Source organism: Microcaecilia unicolor, chromosome 14 (assembly GCF_901765095.1).
Source record: "Microcaecilia unicolor chromosome 14, aMicUni1.1, whole genome shotgun sequence".
Classification (NCBI taxonomy): domain Eukaryota; kingdom Metazoa; phylum Chordata; class Amphibia; order Gymnophiona; family Siphonopidae; genus Microcaecilia; species Microcaecilia unicolor.
This window is the reverse complement of record NC_044044.1, coordinates 18,043,556-18,063,006: the sequence shown is the minus strand read 5'-3', so window position 1 is coordinate 18,063,006 and position 19,451 is coordinate 18,043,556. Positions and strand designations below refer to the sequence as shown.

Below are 19,451 nucleotides of genomic sequence, written 5' to 3'. Positions count from 1 at the left end.
GTGCCAGGCTGAGGGGATGTGTATAAGGTTGCTCCCTCTGCCATCCCCTCTGACAGGGTGCCAGGCCAGTGCTTTCATGGGGGTTCTAATTTTCCCTCCCCCCCCCCCCCCATCCATGCAGGGGTGCTAGGGACTGGGCTTTCTCCTTCCCTCCCCATTCCCTGTGGGCATGAAGGTGCTCTCCCACTCCCCCGACCGATTTGCATAAGGAGGTGCTGCTGTCTCCTCCCTTAGCCCCCCTGGCAAGCTGATCTTCATAAGGGGGGGGGGGTACTCTCCCTTTCTTCTTTCACGGGGAGGGGGGTGGAGGCCGGTGTATCGATGAGGATGCTATCTCTGTTTCCTGCCCCATGCAGAAGTTTAGGGGGGGGGGTTGTTCTCTGTCCTCTCCCCCTCCCCGGAGTCCGGCGTGTGTAAGGCGATCGGAAAGTTTGGCCAGGCTGCTGCTGGTGGCTGCTGATGATGTCAGCAGCAGGCAGGGAGGGAGGAAGGGAGTGCAGAGAGAGTGCCAAGGCAGTGAGCATGCACAGCACCAGAGGAAGGGGAAGAAAAAAAAAAGGGGACTCCATTTTGGGCTGCCTGAGAACCAAGATCCCTCAACACCCCCCTCGGAGGAAGGACAGGTAGGCGCCCCCGCACCCCTACCCCTGCTTCCTGCACCCCTCCTCCCCCCAGGCAGCTTTCTCCTGTGCGTGGAGAGGGGCGGATTTGGCCAGCAGATCTGTTTATTCAGCAGTGTATGTGCGCACCAGCGGGGGATGCACCGTCCTCTCTCCAAATCCGGGGGGGAGATGATCAGCTGGTGGTTTGAAATGGGGTGATCCCCAAAGGGAACGAAATAAGAGGGGGGGGCCCATTGGGTTTTATGCCAGCTGCGGAGAGAGATGTCCGAGCAGGGGATAGGAAAAGGTTTGTTAATTTTTTATTTTTTTTTTGGGGGGGGGGGGGCAGAGCCGCTTTGACGATCAGCCTCTGTGATGCACTTAAAAATCGGCTGATCTGCGAAGGCAATTAGTGCCTGCAACTCACACGCATGAATGTGTTTCCAGGGATATATGTGTATCTGGCTGTGCATGTTGTTCTCTGTGCATACATACATATAATATATACGTATATATTGTTCTATATACACACAAACACCCCCTCCTCTCCGAAATATATACCCCAAACATAAAGGATGCTGCCCAGAAAGAAAGAAGCAGGAGTACGGGACTGCCAGCTCAAGGGGGGAGGGGGGGTAATGAGAGAGAATATTTGGGAGCTTGCACCTTTAATACACGTACACCACCTCAAACACCCCTCCCCCACAGTTGGGGGCAAACAGGCCTCTCAAAGTAGACCTTAACATTTTTTATTTTTGTTACATTTGTACCCCGCGCTTTCCCACTCATGGCAGGCTCAATGTGGCGGGCAATGGAGGGTTAAGTGACTTGCCCAGAGTCACAAGGAGCTGCCTGTGCCTGAAGTGGGAATTGAACTCAGTTCCTCAGGACCAAAGTCCACCACCCTAACCACTAGGCCACTCCTCCACTGTTGCTACTATTTGAGATTCTACATGGAATGTTGCTATTCCACTAGAAGTCGGCCCTTGCAGATCACCAATGTGACCGCGCGGGCTTCTGCTTCTGTGAGTCTGACGTCCTGCACGTATGTGCAGGACGTCAGACTCACAGAAACAGAAGCCTGCGCAGCCTTCTACATGGAATGTTGCTAGTGGAATAGCAACATTCCATGTAGAATCTCCAATAGTAGCAACATTCCATGTAGAATCTCCAATAGTATCTATTTTGTTTTTGTTACATTTGTACTCCGCGCTTTCCCACTCATGGCAGGCTCAATGCGGCTTACATGGGGCAATGGAGGGTTAAGTGACTTGCCCAGAGTCACAAGGAGCTGCCTGTGCCTGAAGTGGGAATCGAACACTCAGTTCCTCAGGACCAGAGTCCACCACCCTAACCACTAGGCCACTCCTCCACTCATCTGATCTCAGGTGGTCACCCCATTCCCCATTCCCAAAACTAGCACTGACCTTAAGCAAACGGACCCCTCCCCACCCTTTTATTCATGTGCTTGTGGACAAACCTAGAAGGAGAGCCCCTTCCATTCATTAAGGCAGCCCCCCCCTCCCCCCTGCTCTCTGACCAAATCTCTCTTCCTCTACTTCTTTCAGAAAAGGATGGAGTGTACTGGCTTCTCTATCTTCTGCCACCTGAAGATGGTCTAAGAGAGGACAATGGAGGAGGTAGATTTTATAGTCACTGAGATAGATGTTGTTGCTTGTTCCAGGGATGCAGCCACGGGTGGGCAGGGGCCCCAACCACCTACCTTGGGCTCAGGCCCACCCAGCAGTGGCGCACCCTTGATGTAGCTGACAGGGATCCCCAGGCTCCACCACCAAGACCTCTTCCAGTCCTTCGAAGGCGCCCAGAACGCCATGCTGTGCACCCGAGCCCAAGCTGGCACCTCCCATGCGTCTTGTGCTTAAGTGAAAACTGAAGGAGGGGGGAGGGGGAGAGGACATTTCTTGCCCACTCATTCTGCCCCTAGTGCAACCCAACGTGTGCTCTCTGGCTATGCTACAGACTGGAACCCCTCAGAGACTCCTTGCTCATACTTTTGTGCTCAGAGCTTACTGGTGTGGGGGTGGGGGGTGTTTCACTCAGTTGGGTACTACCTAGAGAAAATGGCGTCTTCAGTTTAGAATGTGATCTGTAGCTGCTGGTTTCGTTAGGCCATGATAGGCTTATTGTCTTAAGATTTTGCACAAGTAAGGACACTCACCTCCCCCCATTTATTATTTTTATTTATTTTTTATTTTATTTTTTTATTTGTACCCCGCGCTTTCCCACTCATGGCAGGTGCAATGCGGCTTAGGTACTTATTTGTACCTGGGGCAATGGAGGGTTAAGTGACCAGAGAGCTTTATTTTCCTATATAATAATTCTCACCTCCAACAGGATGTGCTTGGGACCGTGCCTGCCGGAAGTGGTCTGCTAGGCAGGCATGCTCTGACCTCAGTGACATCAGTGACAGACAATTTGGCAAAGCAAAACAATCTGAGTGCTGGCCATTAGGACACAGGGTTGATAGGAGAGTTTTAAAAGACTGAAGGAACCGAAAGTGTTAAACTGGAGGGGGGGGGGGGGGAGTTGTGAATGACTGAAAGACATGCAAATTTGGGACAGGAAAACAATCTCAATGCTGGCCATTAGCACACAGGGTACATAGGAGAGTTTTAAAAGACTGAAGGAACCAAAAGTGTTTGGGGGGGGGGGGGGAGTTCTGAATGAATGAAAGAAATGAAAATTTACGAGAGGAACACAATCTGAATGCCGGGCATTTGTACACAGGGTAGATAGGACACTTTTTTTAAAAAAATGAAGTACGTGAAAGTATTACATCTTGGGGGAGGGGTGAGGAGGAAAGCGGTGGGGTATCCGGATACTGGGCGTTAGGGCCACGGGGGTACATAGACTTTTGAAAGCCTTAAGGAACCCAAAGTGTGGGAAGGAGGAGAAAAAGGAGGGGAGGGAACGGGGTGAGGGGCATTAGGAACAGGGGAGGGGGCCCTGCCACACACTCTCATTCTCACACACACACACTGTCACACAGACAGTCTCACTCTGTCACACACCCGCACATTCGCTCTGGCTCTCTCTCTCAAACATACACACTCCCAGGAAAACCTTGCTAGCGCCCGTTTCATTCGTTCCAGAAACGGGCCTTTTTTACTAGTTATTAATATTTGTAGACCACATAATTTTGCACAGCACTCAGTAAGGTGCATGGTTTAAAACAACTTATTTCTGTATAGAAATAACATTAAAGCTTGTATTGAAAAATGACAGGTTCAGAGTCCCTTCCCCAGAGAGCTTACATTGTGCATTGGAACGTGATGCTGAAGTGATTTGTTTGGGGTTACAGTCCAGCCCTGCCCAGTTCTAGATTTACTTTCATTTCACATTCAGAGGACTCTGCCTTTACCTATAAAAACAGTTTCAGCGAAGAGCCCTGCCCAAGTCATTTGAGTCCAGCCTGGGGCTCCAGTTCTGGGTCCTACAGATATATGAGAGGTATCAGTGCAGTTGGGGGGGGGGGGGGGGCGCAGGGTGCTGGACATAATAGATGGTAAGGGAAGAGGCAGTGTAGCCTTTAGGTCCAGTTGATAGGTGATGTTTCACAGGTGAAGGATCACGGGATGTGTTTTCTCAGCCTTCTGGCAGGGTTGGCCTTGTCTTTCACACATTGGGTCGCTGTGACCTGGCCTGTCGATACTTGTTAGGCGGAAGCCAGGTTAAAGATTTACCAAGCTTGCTGCTACCCAGTTCTTTCCTCACACAGGAGACATTCATCTCTCATTCTCCATTCCTAGCATGTGGACACACACTCATTCCCAGAATTGGTAGCATATGGTAACATAGTAGATGACGGCAGAGAAAGACCTGCACGGTCCATCCAGTCTGCCCAACAAGATACAGTGATACCTCGGTTTTCGTCGATAATCCGGCCGAAAACAATCGGCGAAATCCGAAACCGACGAAAACCGAGGCAGTTATTTCCATATGAATCAACACTGGAAAGCAATGGAATCGTTTGGCTAGACGCGCGCGGGGGGGGGGGGGGGAAATGCTCACGCAACGAGAAACAGCGCCACACTGAGCAGGAGAACGCGTGGGTCGCCCTTTGTTTTGGCAAAATTAGCAGCGAAGTCACGTGGGCACGCCGACAAAATCCGAGACAAATTTTTCGCGGAAAAAATCGACGAAAACCAAAACCGACGATAACCGAAGTCAAGGAAAACCGAGGTATTTAAACTCATATGTGCTACCTTTTACCTTGGTGAACTGGATATTACCATATGGGGTGCACCCTTGATGGAAAAGGGGAAATGCCTTTCTGTGGTTTTTGCAACTACATTCAAAGTAGTTTACTTAATATATACAGGTATTTATTTGAACCTGGGGCAGTGGAAGGGTAAGTGACTTGCCCAGAGTCACAAGGAGCTGCAGTGGGAATCGGACCCAAATTCCCCAGGATCAAAGCCCACTGCACTGATCACTAGGCTACTCCTCCACATCTGTTAACTCAGTTTTAACTGCTGTTTTGTATCTTGCCATATTGATAGTTTGGCCTCAGATTCTCTGTTCTTGTGCCCTCAGCAATCGCTGCCCTCCTACCCTTCCAGAAGATGCATCTCCAGAGGCCATTATAGCTTTTATATGCCTTTACACAGCTGCTTCTTGGCCCACCTTCGTGCCTGCCACAGCTTGGTCCACATTACTGCCTGTTGTGGCCTGGCCCAGTCCGGCCCCTGCCCTGTGCCTGCTACAACTTGATCCGTCCTTTTCTTCCCTATTAGATTGCAGCCTATCCCCCCTTCCCGTGTTCTGGCCCACCTTTTGCCCTGCCACATACCAGCCCACTGACCTGCATGTCACATTTTGGTTCCACCTTCCTTCCTCTCACATCCTGGCCCATTCTCCTCCTCCTTGCCTTTTTCTTGTAACCTTGTTCCTTGCTAAAAGAGCAGACTTGGATTGCACTGTCTTGAGTTTTGTGGCCCTTTCTGCTAACCCTTTGTTGCTCTCTTTGCCTAGGCAGCTTCAGTGAAAAGAATCTCTGGCAAAGAACGCCAATGAGGAATAAAGAGGGACCTAAGTCAAGCAATAAATGTGGTGTCCCGGGTCAGGTAAGCTGCTTACTTTCTGTATCTCACATTTGCTGGCTTTGTGCAATGACTGCTTAAGAGCTGTGCATATCAGGAACGCTGTACCAAAGTTCAGTGGCCCGAAGGAAGAACCTCCTTCCCATCTACCCCTGTGAATATCACAGAGCACCTGCATTTGTCATGACATGAACCCCCTGGGGAACGGCCAGTGTTGTACAGGGGGTGTCCTTAGGGGAGGGTGATCATATGATCTGTTTTTCACCTAGGACAGGCTGCGCTAGCCTTGATTTACCCCTCCCCTCCCCCCATGGCTTGTATGGATTTGTAGTCCCTGCATTTTCTTAGGGGAAGCCAGAACAGGTGGGAGGGGAGAAGGAGGAATAGTGGAGAGAGGTATAAAACCGGGACTAACTCCGCCTGAGCTTGATGGCCTGGAGTTTGTTGGCAGTCCTAAAGACACCGCTGGGAAATCAGAGCTCTGCTGAAAATGGCCTCCAAGAAGCAGGTTATGGGCATCTGGAGATTAATCATTTCCTGGTCCCTCCCCCCATTCCTCTCAGGACTGGGCAGTCAGCCAAGGCTTACGTGTAAGTGGTAATATATTAGGCACGTCAGTACTTACTGCAGATTGCCTTGCTGGATTCAGCTTACTACTGCTTCTCCTAGAAACCTTCCCCACTTCCCTCTGTCCCTTCCCCACCGCTCCACCATCACATCTTCATTTTTCCCCCCCACGAATCTCCCTCCAGATCTTCCTAGGCCTTTCTTCCATTTTGATGCTGGGTCTCTTGCCCCTTATTGGCCTTCTCTCCCACCCCCCCCAGCTGCCTTTTTGTTGCCCCTCACACCTTCCTTTCCTCTGTCGCAATATTTTCCATTGCCTTGCACCTAAGGCCAAACTGTGCCCCACTCTTTTGTGCTGGAAAGGAAGGCAGGAAGGGATGCATCTAGTGATGTTATCTGGTCCGTCACTGATGGTGGTGGTGGTGGGGGGGGGGGGGGGGGTACTGTCCCGTCAGGTGCTGCCAGCAGTTCTCGTCCCAGAGAGGCATTAGAGCCAGAGCAGGGAATGGAACCCAACTCACAGCACGCTCTTGCTTTTGCTACCGCTTTATCAAGCATCTCTTTTTCCCCTGATGTGGCTTTCTTGTGGGGGGGGGGGGGGGGAGGTTGACGTGTGTTTTTCTGGTCTGTCCACGGCCGTTTCCATAGCAACCTCTTACTCGTTCTGTGACTGCAAGACCTAATCCTGGACAAAACCCGACTCATTATCCACACTCCGGTGCAGGATCTGCTATCGTGGGCTGGGTTGCAACTCCCCCAGCGAGGACCACCCAGCTGCCTCTCATCAGGGATCCTCCACTGTGAGGTTTGTGTCCTCATACCACCTCGGTTTCTCTCTCACCAGGAATGCACCCCACTTGCCCATCAGGAATGTTTCCCCCCTTCTTTTTCACAGCTGGCTATCGGCAGGAATGATCCCCCCTGCAAACGTTCCCTTCTTATTTCTCCCCATCTGGTTCTCATCAGGGATCCTCTCCCTGGAAGACCTCACTCCTTATTCCTTCCCAATTTGTTCCCATCAGGGATTCCCCCGCCCCCACCGAGAATATTACCTATACAGCATCTCAACTTGCCACCCCACTGGCTCTCATCAGGTTTAGAAATATAGCAGACGAAGACCATGTGGCTTATCCAGTCTGCCCTTCCATGCCATCTACTATTCCTTCATTTCCCTTAGAGATCCTATATTCCCTTTCCATAAAAAAAAGTGTTTCCTCAGATTACTGCCGAGTGTGTCCCCTTTCATCTTCATCCTATGCCCTCTCGTTCCAGAGCTTCCTTTCAATTGAAAGAGACTTTCCTCCTCTGCGTTTATACCACGGAGGTATTTAAATGTCTCTATCGTATCTCCCGGCTCCTACCTTTCTTCCAGAGTATACATATTGAGATTTTTAAGTCTGTTCCCGTACACAGGATCCTTTGACTGCAAGATCTCCTTCATCACCCCATTCCATCTTATTTATTTAACAGTTTTGTGTACTGTGTTTTCCAAACAGCTACGAGGCAGTTCACAGCAAATCAAACAATTTCAATACATACATTACAAAATCAAATTCCTTAAGGCGTGAGCTGCAGAAAGATAGGACAGGCCCAGGATTAAACATAAATCACGATGCCAGCAGCTTGCATGGTAGTGGCGAGTGTGTGGAAGCTGAGTGAACTGCCTGATGTAAGACCTAATCCGGTATTTTACTTTTTATATTAAATATTGTGAACCGCCTGGATGGCATGTCTGTATGGCGGTATAGTAAATAATAATAAACTTGAAACTTAAACTCTCTTTAGAGAATGAGAATGTATGAGGGAGTGTGAGGAGTTTATGCCCAGTGGTTATATAAGTACAGAGGTATTGCTACACTGGGTCAGACCAAAGGTCCATCAAGCCCAGCATCCTGTTTCCAACAGTGGCCAATCCAGGTCACAAATACCTGACAACATCCTGAAAAAGTTCAATACATTTTATGCTGCTTGTACCAGAAATAAGCAGTAGATTTTCCCCAAGTCAATTTAATAATGGTCTACGGACTTTTCCTTTAGGAAGTCGGCCAGACCTTTTTTTTTAAACCCCGCTAAGCTAACCACCTTTACCACGTTCTCTGGCAACGAATTTCAGAGTTTGATTAGACGTTGAGTGAAGAAATATTTTCTCAGATTTGTTTTAAATTTACTACTTTGTAGCTTCATTGAATGCCCCCTAGAATTTTTGGAAAGAGTAAACAAATGATTCACGTCTGCCCGTTCCATTCCACTCATTATTTTATAGACCTCTATTATGTATCCCCTCAGCCGTCTTTTCTCCAGGCTGAAGAGCTCTAGCCACTTTAGCCTTTCCTCATAAGGAAGTCGTCCCACCCCCTTTATCATTTTTGTCACCCTTCTCTGTACCTTTTCTAATTCCACTATATCTTTTCTGGTTATTTTTTGGGGGGAATAGTGAGATTGAAGAGCATTAACTTGCAGAGGGCAATGATAGGGGGCTTGGACTTTGGATGGGATAGCTGCACTTGGGGTGGGAGTGGGGAAGCTGATTTCTTTGATATTTATATGTGCTAATTGGGATTCTACGATGTTGTTCAAGTTGTTAGTGTAGAAGTTGCAATAATCAGACAATTTTTTAAAACCCTCAAATTCCAATGTAAATTAAAACAATTCAGTCCTCTGTCTTCAAAGTGCCTCATTCTACTCCATCCCATTCACACCTCAGCTCTCGCCGTGGAACGTTTTTTGGCCACAGGCAGAACCTTCACTGTTCAGTACCCTCTGAGCATGGCTGGTACTTCGTTTCCGTTTATTGTCCAGTAGAGATTAATAGTTGGTCAGAAATGAACCCCTGGATAAAGATAAAAGCACGAGAACAAAGCCATATGGAATTGAAGGCTTGAGAGAGTGAGCCAAAGCAAGGGACAGCTTAATTGAGACCAAGCACCGGGAGCTGAATGAACATTACACGGGTAGGGGAGAGAGGCACTGTGGGTGCGAATGGGGAGTGGAGATATAGCCCTTCCCCCACTAATCCTGGCTGGCAATAGCTCTTCTGCTGCTTTCAGCCATTTTATGTGCCAGCCACGGGGACCAGTGGTAGAGCAAACTGCAGCCTGCAAAATGGCTTACTGCTGTAGAGAACTGAGAGGCAGAGAGAGGTCCTGCCAGGCTTCGCTGACTCACAAGGCCCTGAGCCGTCTGCCAACAGCGGCCTGAGAAAAGGGTAGGGCCTGGACCAACAGAGAAAGAACAGCAGGGCCTGGATTCCTGCAGCCAGCACAGGCTTGAAGGGAAGTAGGGGCAAGTGGGTATGATGGCAAGAAGAAGTTTCATCTCTGAAGAGAGGGTAAACAGCTGTACTGAATCTCCTTCTTTAGGAATGCTTAGAGAAGGGGGTGTTGCTTTTCTGATAGTCATCAGAAGTTTGTCAGTGAGGCCTGATGCTGCTTCAGGGGAGAGAGACAGCAACACCCTGAGACACCCAGAGTCTACAGCACTGATAGTTGAAGAGAAACCTAATGGAAGGAGACAGCAGCTGGTGCTCATGAAGGAGAGAGTGAGATTCCTAAGATTTTAATTTCCTTTATGCTTGGGATAATAGGTTCCTCCTCCTGGCATCTCAGTGGCACAAGAGATTAACTCCCTCCTAACCTGGAGGAGAAAGACACAGAGCATGGGGGCAAGTGGGCTTTATTTGCCGACAGGTCTGTAATGTACTGTTGTAGAAATAGGAGGAAAAGATTAACCCCTTGTGTCCTGGAGAGAGAGAGGGAGAAAGAGCTAGAGGTTAACCCCTGGTGCCCCACAGGAGGAGAGAGACCCTCAATATCTCAGAGAAAGGAGTGATTAACTCTTTGTAGTCCAAAGAAATGAACCCCTCAAGCCCTAGGGAAAGGACATTGATGGTAATAAGGATGCATTTGTAATTGTGATCTTCATTGAGCAGTATTGTTGTTAGGGGTGCAGTATATAATTAATACCACGGAATGAAATTAAATTAACCCCTTGTATTTTAGAGAAAGAGAGTCAGACCCAGAGAAAGGCGAGAGTGATTAACCTCTTGCATGCCAGAAAGCGAAGGAAGTGACAGTTAACCCTTTGTTTCTTGGAGAAGGGGTTGAGAAGGGGGAAAGAAGTGTAACTTTATTTTGTGGCAGCAGGGGCGGGAGTAAAACCTCTGACCATGTTCTCTGCTGTAGACAGAAATAATTGACTCTTTAGGTACTGGAAAGCTAGGGCATGCTCTGTTGGTACTGAGAGGAAGGTCCATATGTTAGTTCAACAAGTGGGTCTGAGGTCTATATGTCTAGATTGCAAGTCATGTGATGAACATGCCACAAAAGTCTTTCATACCGTCACTGTCTCTTGTTGCAGATCTGAGGCACCATCGCGATGGCTTCGGTTGTGGAGGTGACCGACGTGAACCACTCCAGCTCCTTGCTCCTGGAGCTGAATGAGCAGCGACTGAAGGGCATGTTCTGTGATATTACTGTCATCGTGGAAGATACCAAGTTCAAAGCCCACAAGAATGTCCTGGCAGCTTCCAGCCCTTACTTCAAGGAGGTGCTCTCGGGCAATGCTTCTTGGCTCCGAGATCAGATGTTTGAGCTTCCAGACATCCAAGCAGAAGTCTTCTCCAATATCCTCAACTTCATATACAACTCCAGGCTGACCATACAGAACTTGGCTGTGGCCAGAGAGATAGCCTCAGTGAGCAGACGTTTAGGGATCTCTTGCTTAGAAAACCTGGGTGAGGCAACAGAGGAGTGCCGGAGAACTGACCTGTGGCCTGCAGAAGAACTTTCTCAGCAGCCTCTTGCTGATATCTCTCAAACCTCCCAAGGAACCAAAGAGACCAGCTTCTGTGACTCAGTCGATCGAAGATGGGGGAACACCTCTGGGGCAGCACTCAATAGCACATGTACACCAGAAACCACCATGACTTCCAGATCATTGCAAAGTGGCTCCATATCTCCAGTAGACCTGACATCTCCATCAAGCAGGAGATCGACAGAGTCTGGGAGCCCACCAATGGCCCCTTGTTTTCAGAATCCTTCCATTCAGCTAGAATCCATCCAGAGCATTCCTTCAGCTGCTCCACTAATCCAGGGACAGGGCAAGCTTCCACTGATGAACCACATGGACAGTGGGCCAATCCCAGCTGCCCCAAACAAAGACAGTGAGGCTCAAGGTTTGCCAATGGACACTGAAGCAGCTACTGCTGAAACTGCCAAGATCTTATATGCCTTGAGTACTGTCCCAGTCAATGAATCTTTAAGTTCTAGCAGCATAGCTAGCGAGGTAGAAGTCGATCAAGATGCACGATTGAGAAACAGTGACTGGGACCATATTTCATTAGAGAATGCTGCTCTAGAAGTAGATGGGTCAGAACTTTCCGTAAATGACCCATCAAGTGTGGTAGCTTCTTCTGGTTATTCAAGTAGCACATTCCACTGTAGACTTTGCAACAGGTCTTTTAGTTCTTCAACTGCTTTAAGCCTCCATGTCAAGCTGCATAGGCCTCGGAGGACTCTGGCCTGTAGATATTGTGGCAAGAGTTTCATCCATGTCAAGCGCCTGCAGACCCATGAGGTCTTGTGCAAGCAGACAGAAAGGATCCCAATGGGGAATGAGGGTTCTGTTGGCCCTAGAGAACAAGACTTTGGTGAAGAGGCATGCTCTTCTGAATTGCTGTGCCATCCATCAACTGCCAAACAGATTTCATCCAAGAAAGATCACCTTGGGCTTCTTTTCAGGCACCGGAGCTTCCAAAGGTTGGACCTCATTCCTGAGCAGGACCACTTTGTCAAGGTAGTGGATGGTCACCTCATCTATTTCTGCACTGTTTGCGAGAGGTCTTACATGACACTTTCCAGCCTCAAGCGGCATTCAAATGTACACTCCTGGCGCCGGAAGTACCCGTGCCGCTACTGTGACAAAGTCTTTGCCCTGGCAGAGTACAGGACCAAACATGAAGTGTGGCACACAGGAGAACGACGCTACCAATGTATCTTTTGCTGGGAGACCTTTGTAACCTACTATAATCTAAAGACACACCAAAAGGCCTTCCACGGAATCAACCCAGGTCTGATCTCCAGTGAGAAGACCCCCAATGGGGGGTACAAACCCAAGATGAATGCATTGAAACTCTACAGACTCCTGCCCATGAGATCTCAAAAGAGACCTTACAAGACCTACAGCCAGTCACTGTCGGAGAACCTTGTGATGTCTTCCCAGTCTCTTCCTGTACCCCTAGGCAACAGTGATTCTCAGGATGGTAGCTTAGAGGCAATGTTGACTGGTAATGATGCCAGCTCACTTCTGTTTTCTGATAAACCAGCTTCCTTGCAGACAGATCCAAGCTCTTCCATACAGGAAGGCCTGCAGGGAGTGGCATGCCCCCAGGAAGCCACTGGGCACCCACCTAGGGAGTTTCAGATTGAAACAGCTTTACAGGGTCTCTGTGAAACATCATCTAACAAGCATACTTTGAGCTCACAGGGAGAGAAGTCACCTAAGATAACTACTAAAGTGGGTGGTGGGGGTCCCAGTAGCAGTGGTGGGGACAGTGGTGTTTCTAGTGTTATTGCTTATGGTCACCCATCGTCCTCTGTCATTATTCACAGCACCGCATTGTCTTCAGCAATGGCAGCCAACAGTGCTATGCCATCAGTTATCACATATAACAGCAAATCCACTTCTCAGATTCCAAGTTGTGCGTCCCTTGCTCAGAGCCAGCCTTCTTTCCTGTGCTCACGACAATCAAAGAAACATAACTTGAAAGACTGTGTGCCACCGCTTCCTCCAAACCCTGCCAAACTGGTGGCATCCACAGACCAAAGCACAGAGGACAGTGGGAGTGACGAGGAAGAGGAGGAGATGGAGGAACAAGATCAGGAGCACAGATTTAGGTATGCAAGGAGTAAGACGATGACTTACATGGCCAAGCCAGCCTATGTGGGAGCTGCCTCAGAAAGCAGGAGTGCCCCATTATGTCAGATCACTGTGCGAATTGGCGAAGAAGCCATTGTGAAAAGGAGGATATCTGAGACTGACCTGATGAGGGACAAGAGCCCTTGTGGCAAGATCAAGAGATTCACTTTTGGAAGTGACCATGCAGAGCATAGGATCAGGAAAACAGAAAGCACTCAAGGACTCTGAAAGGAGGACCAGCAGATCCCTAGGCCAGGACACTTGTGATGAAGATAGTGAGAGGGATACTGAAGACCACCTATGGCGACCATACTACACCTACAAGCCAAAACGAAAGGCCTGTAGCGTCCAGAAGGTCAAGAAGTCCCACTGGAGGAGGAAGCTCCGTTATAAGCGATCCTTGCGTTGGATTAAGAGGGCCGAAAAAGAAGAGAACACACCTGACTTATGTTCCACCGAACGATCCACCCACCAGCACAATTCCAAGGATGATACCAAGGGCCAAGATGAATCCTGCCCTCAGCTGGTTGCCCAGAAACAGAACCGTGACACAGCAGAATGGAAATACGAGTGCACTACCTGTGGAAAGCAATTTGTGGCACTGAAACGACTTCAGAAGCACGAGAAGGCACATAACAAGGACAAACCCAAGTCTGCCTGCGAGAGTTGTCCAGAAGAATCAAACACAAGTTCAATGTTGGCACGTCAAGCCAAGGAAGATAATGGCCCAGAGCTAAACACTTCAGCTGATGTTGAGTTGTTTTCATCCTTAAAAAGAACTGTCCATAGGGTGGGGAGGAAGCCATTAGTCAAGCACATCTGTGTCAGCTGCACCAAGGTATGCAAGACTGCAGCTGCACTGGGTAGGCACATGAAACGCCATGAAACAAAGGAAACAAGCCACTTGGATGATGCACCAAGGAGAGAGGGGGAGTCTCAAGACTTGAGTCCTGGCCAGGTGTCAGCCCTCACAACAGTTATCACCTACTCCAAGAAAAGTGAGGAAGGGTCACCTGTTAAAGAGGCAACCACCCAGGAGGAGCTTGACTGCGAAGGTAGCATGTCTCCATCAAGGATCATTAAGGAAGAAAACCCACAGGAAATGAAAGTGTCATCTTCAAGTGAGGACCAGCCTATGGCCATGGAAACTGAGGCAGAGCATCAACATCTGTACTCATCTCCAGCCACTGCTATTGTCCATTCAGCCAGCAGCCTTGACGATCCAGTGCATGAGGGTGTCACGCCTGTTCCCTTGGAGGCCCACAGTGCTACACCACCAGTGACAATGATACTGAAGGTCAACAGCTGTGAAGATCCTGAGCCCATGATATCATATACAAACAGAAGTAGCCCAACAGACCATCTGACAGACCAGCTGCTGGTGCACTCACAAACACCGCCCCTTCAAAGGAGAAATGAACCACAAGAACCACATACCAACCAGGATCCAAAGATGCAACAGGAAGTGATGTCTCACACAAGTGAAGAAATTCTTATGGAGGCAATTTCTGGACCTTCTGCTGACAGAGCCAACAACTGCGCCCCACGACTGCAGCAGGAAGTCAAGATGCCTTGTGTGGATGAAGGTGTCCCCTTGCCAGAGGCAAAAATAGGACATATGAACCATCATACTGCTGCTGCTCTGGAGCGGGTAACTCAACTGCCAACTGAGGCCCAAATGGGAATGCCAAGCTGTAAAGCAAGGGTTCCTCCCCCAGAGGACCTCTCCCTCCAGGACCCTGTTATTTCCCACACTGGGGGTGGGGCTGGGATGAATCTGGTACGGAAATGCCCACCTTCCAAGATGGCTGAAGATTTTCAACCAACTCTGCAGCATGAGTTGTGCCCAGAGCCCAGGTTCCCTCTTCAGGAGTACCCACTCCCACTGCTAGCACCGGGACCCTGGGCGACCAGGAAGGAAATGGAGGATAAGCCCTTATTTTCCTACCCTAGCGCCCTCCAGTTCAGTCCCATGGGTAAAGTGCCCAACAGCAATGCTGGCAAAGTCACTTTTTACCCAGATCCTTATCCTCTGATGTATGGGCACCAGCTCCTTGCCTACCCGTACAACTTCAGCAATCTAACAGCTCTCCCTGTGGCCCTTAACATGGTCATCCCTGATGAGAAGGGTCAACCCTTGCCCTTTCTGCCCAGCATGTTTGGCTATGCCCTCAACCCTTGCCGGGGTGAATTGCAGGAGTCTGCTGCAGTGGGGTTAAATGGCAGCCCCAGCCATGGAATAGGTGAGACAGCTGAGCAGGAACGACTGAAAAGGGCAGCATGATTTGAGCTGTGGTGGGCAGAGGAAGGAGTCTGTAAGATTCTTCCAAAGGGGAGGAAGCAAAAAGAAAAGGAATGATTAACAAAATGCATATATAGATATATTCCTTCAAACCGAAAAACAGCAGCAAGTGAAGAAATGACAAATCAATGGCAAATTGTCTCCACTCCCCTTAGGGCAAGTGGTGATGTGGTTTCTGGAAAAAGAATTTAGGCTAGTCCTGGGTTTTGGACATCCCCCAGCCAGTGAAATTTGATCTCCATTGCACTGAGTTCAAGTGGAAGATGTGGAGAATGTAGAAGCGTAGAATACATGGCAGTTAGAGACTTTTAGAGCCCATTTAGTCTGCCCAACTACCACCAGTTGTTGCAGGAGGGGAGAGAGGAGTGTAGATTTCCAAAATCTAAGAATGGGCTCAAATGCTTCTTTCTGAAAACCGTGCCCCTGGGCAGGTGTGAAAGAACCAGGGTAGCTAAGAAGTTCCATTTTACAAGGGTCAGGCTGTGCTAGTCATGGTTTCGGTCTAGAGTACACAGACCTTGGCTCTGGATATTGGATTTAGAAGCTTCTAGGTGGACTGGAGGAGGCGTGAAAACCGGATTGGCACAGCCAGTGTCTTCTGACATGGAACTTCATGGCACCTCTGGGTGAAACAGGCTTGGAATGGCTGAATCCAGTCACCTGGTGTTTCTCACAGAGCTATGCCAGAGTTGTGTTTTTACCACCATCACAGTCTTCCCCCCCCCCCCCAACCCTAGTTGTATCTCCCACCTCTGAGCTCCAATCAGCCTAATAATACTTCATCTTGAGACTGCCACCAACCTGCACTAATCCCACCACCACCATCTTTCTTTGGTTTCACCACTCCTAGAATTAGATTCCGTTACTAATTTGTTGTTCTTTGTCAATAAAACTTCCTCATGATAAACTTCCCCATGGCACAGCAATGGACCCCCACCCCCCCCCCCCACCCCACCCCACCCCCTTCCAAATAGAGGAGGGCAGGGGGACAGAGGTCACAGAAAACACTACTGGGTCTTCTTGATCATGCTCATGCCTCATCCATGGGCAGGATCGATGAAGAGAAGAAAGGTTGCAAATCTAGGAACATGAGAAAGCGGGGTCATCAGATGACTATGTCATGGGAAGCAGGCTTTGCTGTTAGAGACATCTAATCTACAAACCCTTGTGTATAATTGGGCTGGCTTACCTTGTCCCTTAACACAGGGAGGCCTCTGACATCCCTAGGAGTCGGCAACAGAATGTTTAGATGACATTGTCCGGGTGTAGAATGTTCTGCTATTTGTCATGTTTGTGCAAACACAGAAGACCTGGAATTTTTTCACTCCCTATCGCATATGTCTTGTATATTAAGATGGTAAGCCGCCAAGAGGTTTAGTGTGCACTTCCAGAGCCATGTGAGGTTGGAATGAAGAGGTAGAGAGATGGCACCAGAAGTTCCCACCAAACTTATTCCTCTGGACTCATGCAGACTTACTGTCCTCTTCTTTTGGATAGGAATAATTACTGGCTTTCTTCAAAAATCTCTTCCAAAGTGTTGGTGTTCAAGAAGGCTTCATCTAATCATGGGTACCTTATGCTTGCATAGAGGAGGTAGGAAGTGTGATTTCCTGCAGCCACCAGTACTGCAAGTTGATGAGGCAGGGATTGAGGCCTGCTGCTGGATGTGAGAGGCATACCTCAGATTGTAATGTTAAGATTGATGAAGCAGGAAGTCAGGCCTGCTGCTGGATGTGAGAGAGGTTTACTCCAGATTATAATAATGCAAGGAGTGAGGCCTGCTGCTAGGTGTGAGAGAGGCTTACAGCAGGTTGTAATGCTACAAGGTGGTGAGGCGAGGAGTGAGGCCTGCTGCTAGATGTGAGAGAGGCTTATTGCAGTGCGTAATACTACAGATTGATGAAGCAGGAAGTGAGGCCTGCTGGGTGTGAGAGAGGCGTACTCCAGGTTGTAATGCTACAAGGTGGTGAGGCGAGGAGTGAGGCCAGCTGCTAGGTGTGAGAGGCTTTTTGCAGGGTGTAACACTACAGATTGATGAAGCAGGAAGTGAGGTCTGCTGCTGTGTGTGAGAGGCTTACTCCAGGTTGTAATGCTACAAGGCGAAGTGGCGAGGAGTGACGCCTGTTGCTAGGTGGTATGAGAGAGGCTTATTGCAGGGAGTAATACTACAGATTGATGAAGCAGGAAGTGAGGCCTGCTGGGTGAGAGAGAGGCTTACTCCAGGTTGTAATGCTACAAGCTGATGAGGTGAGGAGTGTGGCCTATTGCTAGGTGTGAGAGAGGCTTATTGCAGGGTGTAATGCTGTAGAGTGATGAGGTAGGGAGTGAGGCCTGCTGTTGGATGTGAGAGATGCTTACTTCAGGATGTAATGCTACAGGATGTTGAGGCAGGGAGTAAGGGCAACTACTTATTGTGATAATTCAGGGAGTTCAGCCTTCCACAGAGTGTAATTGCAGGGAACGAGGCATGCTGATGGACACGATAGTTCAAGGAGTAGTGCTTTCAGTAGTGATACAGCAGGGAGTGAGACTCGCAGCATGTAAAATTGCAGTGAGTGAGGGACGCTGCTCTATGTAAGATGCAGGGAGTGAGGCCTACAGCATGTGAGACTACAGGGAGTGAGATCTGCTCCTTTATGTTATATGCAGGGGATGAAGCTCGCTGCAGTGAATGAGGCGTCAGACCACGCTTTCAAGGGTCTCTCCTGCACTTTCCGCTAGGGAGCCAAGGACTCCTGCTGAGCAGCCTCCCCCTTCACCGGTAATAGAAGATGTGGTTCATTAGATGCAGGACCAGCCTCGTGATAAGAGCTGCAAAATCTCGCAGCTCTTATCGCAAGACTGGTCCCGCAGCAGGAGATGACGTGTTATTAAGGCATCTTCTGCTGAGGGGGGGGGGGGGGGCAGCAGCATGTTGATACCGTAGCTGAGGTTTGTCAGGGGGTGGAACCAGGAGGTTGAGTGGGTGGGGTTTGGGGTATATGGCTGGGCAGAGTGGGGCGTGGCTAGGCAGAATGGGGTACGGCTTAACTCCTTCACAAAGATCAGGCCCCCTTGGCAGTTCTGCCTACAGCTGAAAGGGAATAAACTTCGAAAATAATCTCTGGGCAGCAAATATTGGGCATTGTTTCAAGTCATCACTGGGCCGTCCTGTAGCTAGCTCAGAGGTAGCTGGCCATCTTAGTAGGTTGTCTGAAGCAGAGGACGTTGGACTCCAGACTGGTCTAGGTCAAGCCATCCTGGAACCATTGTGTGTTGCTGGTATAGACTTTGATTTCCAAAGATGGCTGCTCCTTGAGGAATTTTGGCAAAGCTGCTTAAAGGAATTTTAAAACTGTAGGCCTGCTCAAATTACTGTCAGCATCAGCCCTGGCAGGAACAAGAAACCTTTATGTTTACCCAGTCTGGCAGTTAAACTCCTCTAGGAAATAGCCCTGTGACTTTCTGACCTTTTATTTTATTCCCTGAGAGATTTTAATGTGTTTTATACTTCATTATTTTTGTGTGAGGACCTTTTGCTTACCTGCCCCCTGCGTTACAAATCTGAGAAAGGGGAATATGGAATAAGAGCTACTGTTTGGAATACTATAGCTAGCACTACTGCTTTACAGCAGATCACGTGCACGTCTCTGGGTGCGGCTGCTCAGGTGACACCGTCTGGAGGTTAGTCAGGGCTTGGGCAAGGGTTTCACATGCACACTTTCTCTTCCTTTTCCCTTCTCCCTCCTTCCGTCTTTATCTCTCCTTCCCCATTCCTCTAGTGAGGGAGAGTCTGTTTGTCTCTCCCTCACTGGCATCATGCCACTGTCTGTCAACTTGACCGTTCCCCTTCCTGTCACCTGTCTTCTCTCCATTACTCCCACCCTTTAGATTCAGGAAACTTTATTGGCCTGATAAGTTTGTTCGGTTTATACCTCTTTCAGCCTCCACCTTACTATCTCTTGCTTTCTTCTCTGCCCCAGATTTCCTGCCACCTTTCTCTCTGCTACTCTCTCGCTGTGC

At 49.0% G+C, this 19,451-nt stretch overlaps 1 protein-coding gene across 1 annotated transcript; it reads left to right on the top strand.

Annotated features, from left to right (window-relative positions):
* The first annotated feature begins 527 nt into the window (after nt 1–527).
* Nucleotides 528–18,329, top strand: ZBTB4 (zinc finger and BTB domain containing 4). The gene is made up of 4 exons (XM_030187731.1): nt 528–623; nt 5,598–5,689; nt 10,589–13,292; nt 13,324–18,329. The coding sequence occupies exons 3-4, from the start codon at nt 10,607–10,609 to the stop codon at nt 15,429–15,431; spliced, it is 4,794 nt and encodes a 1,597-aa protein (XP_030043591.1). The 5' UTR covers nt 528–623; nt 5,598–5,689; nt 10,589–10,606; the 3' UTR covers nt 15,432–18,329.
* Nucleotides 18,330–19,451: the final 1,122 nt, after the last annotated feature.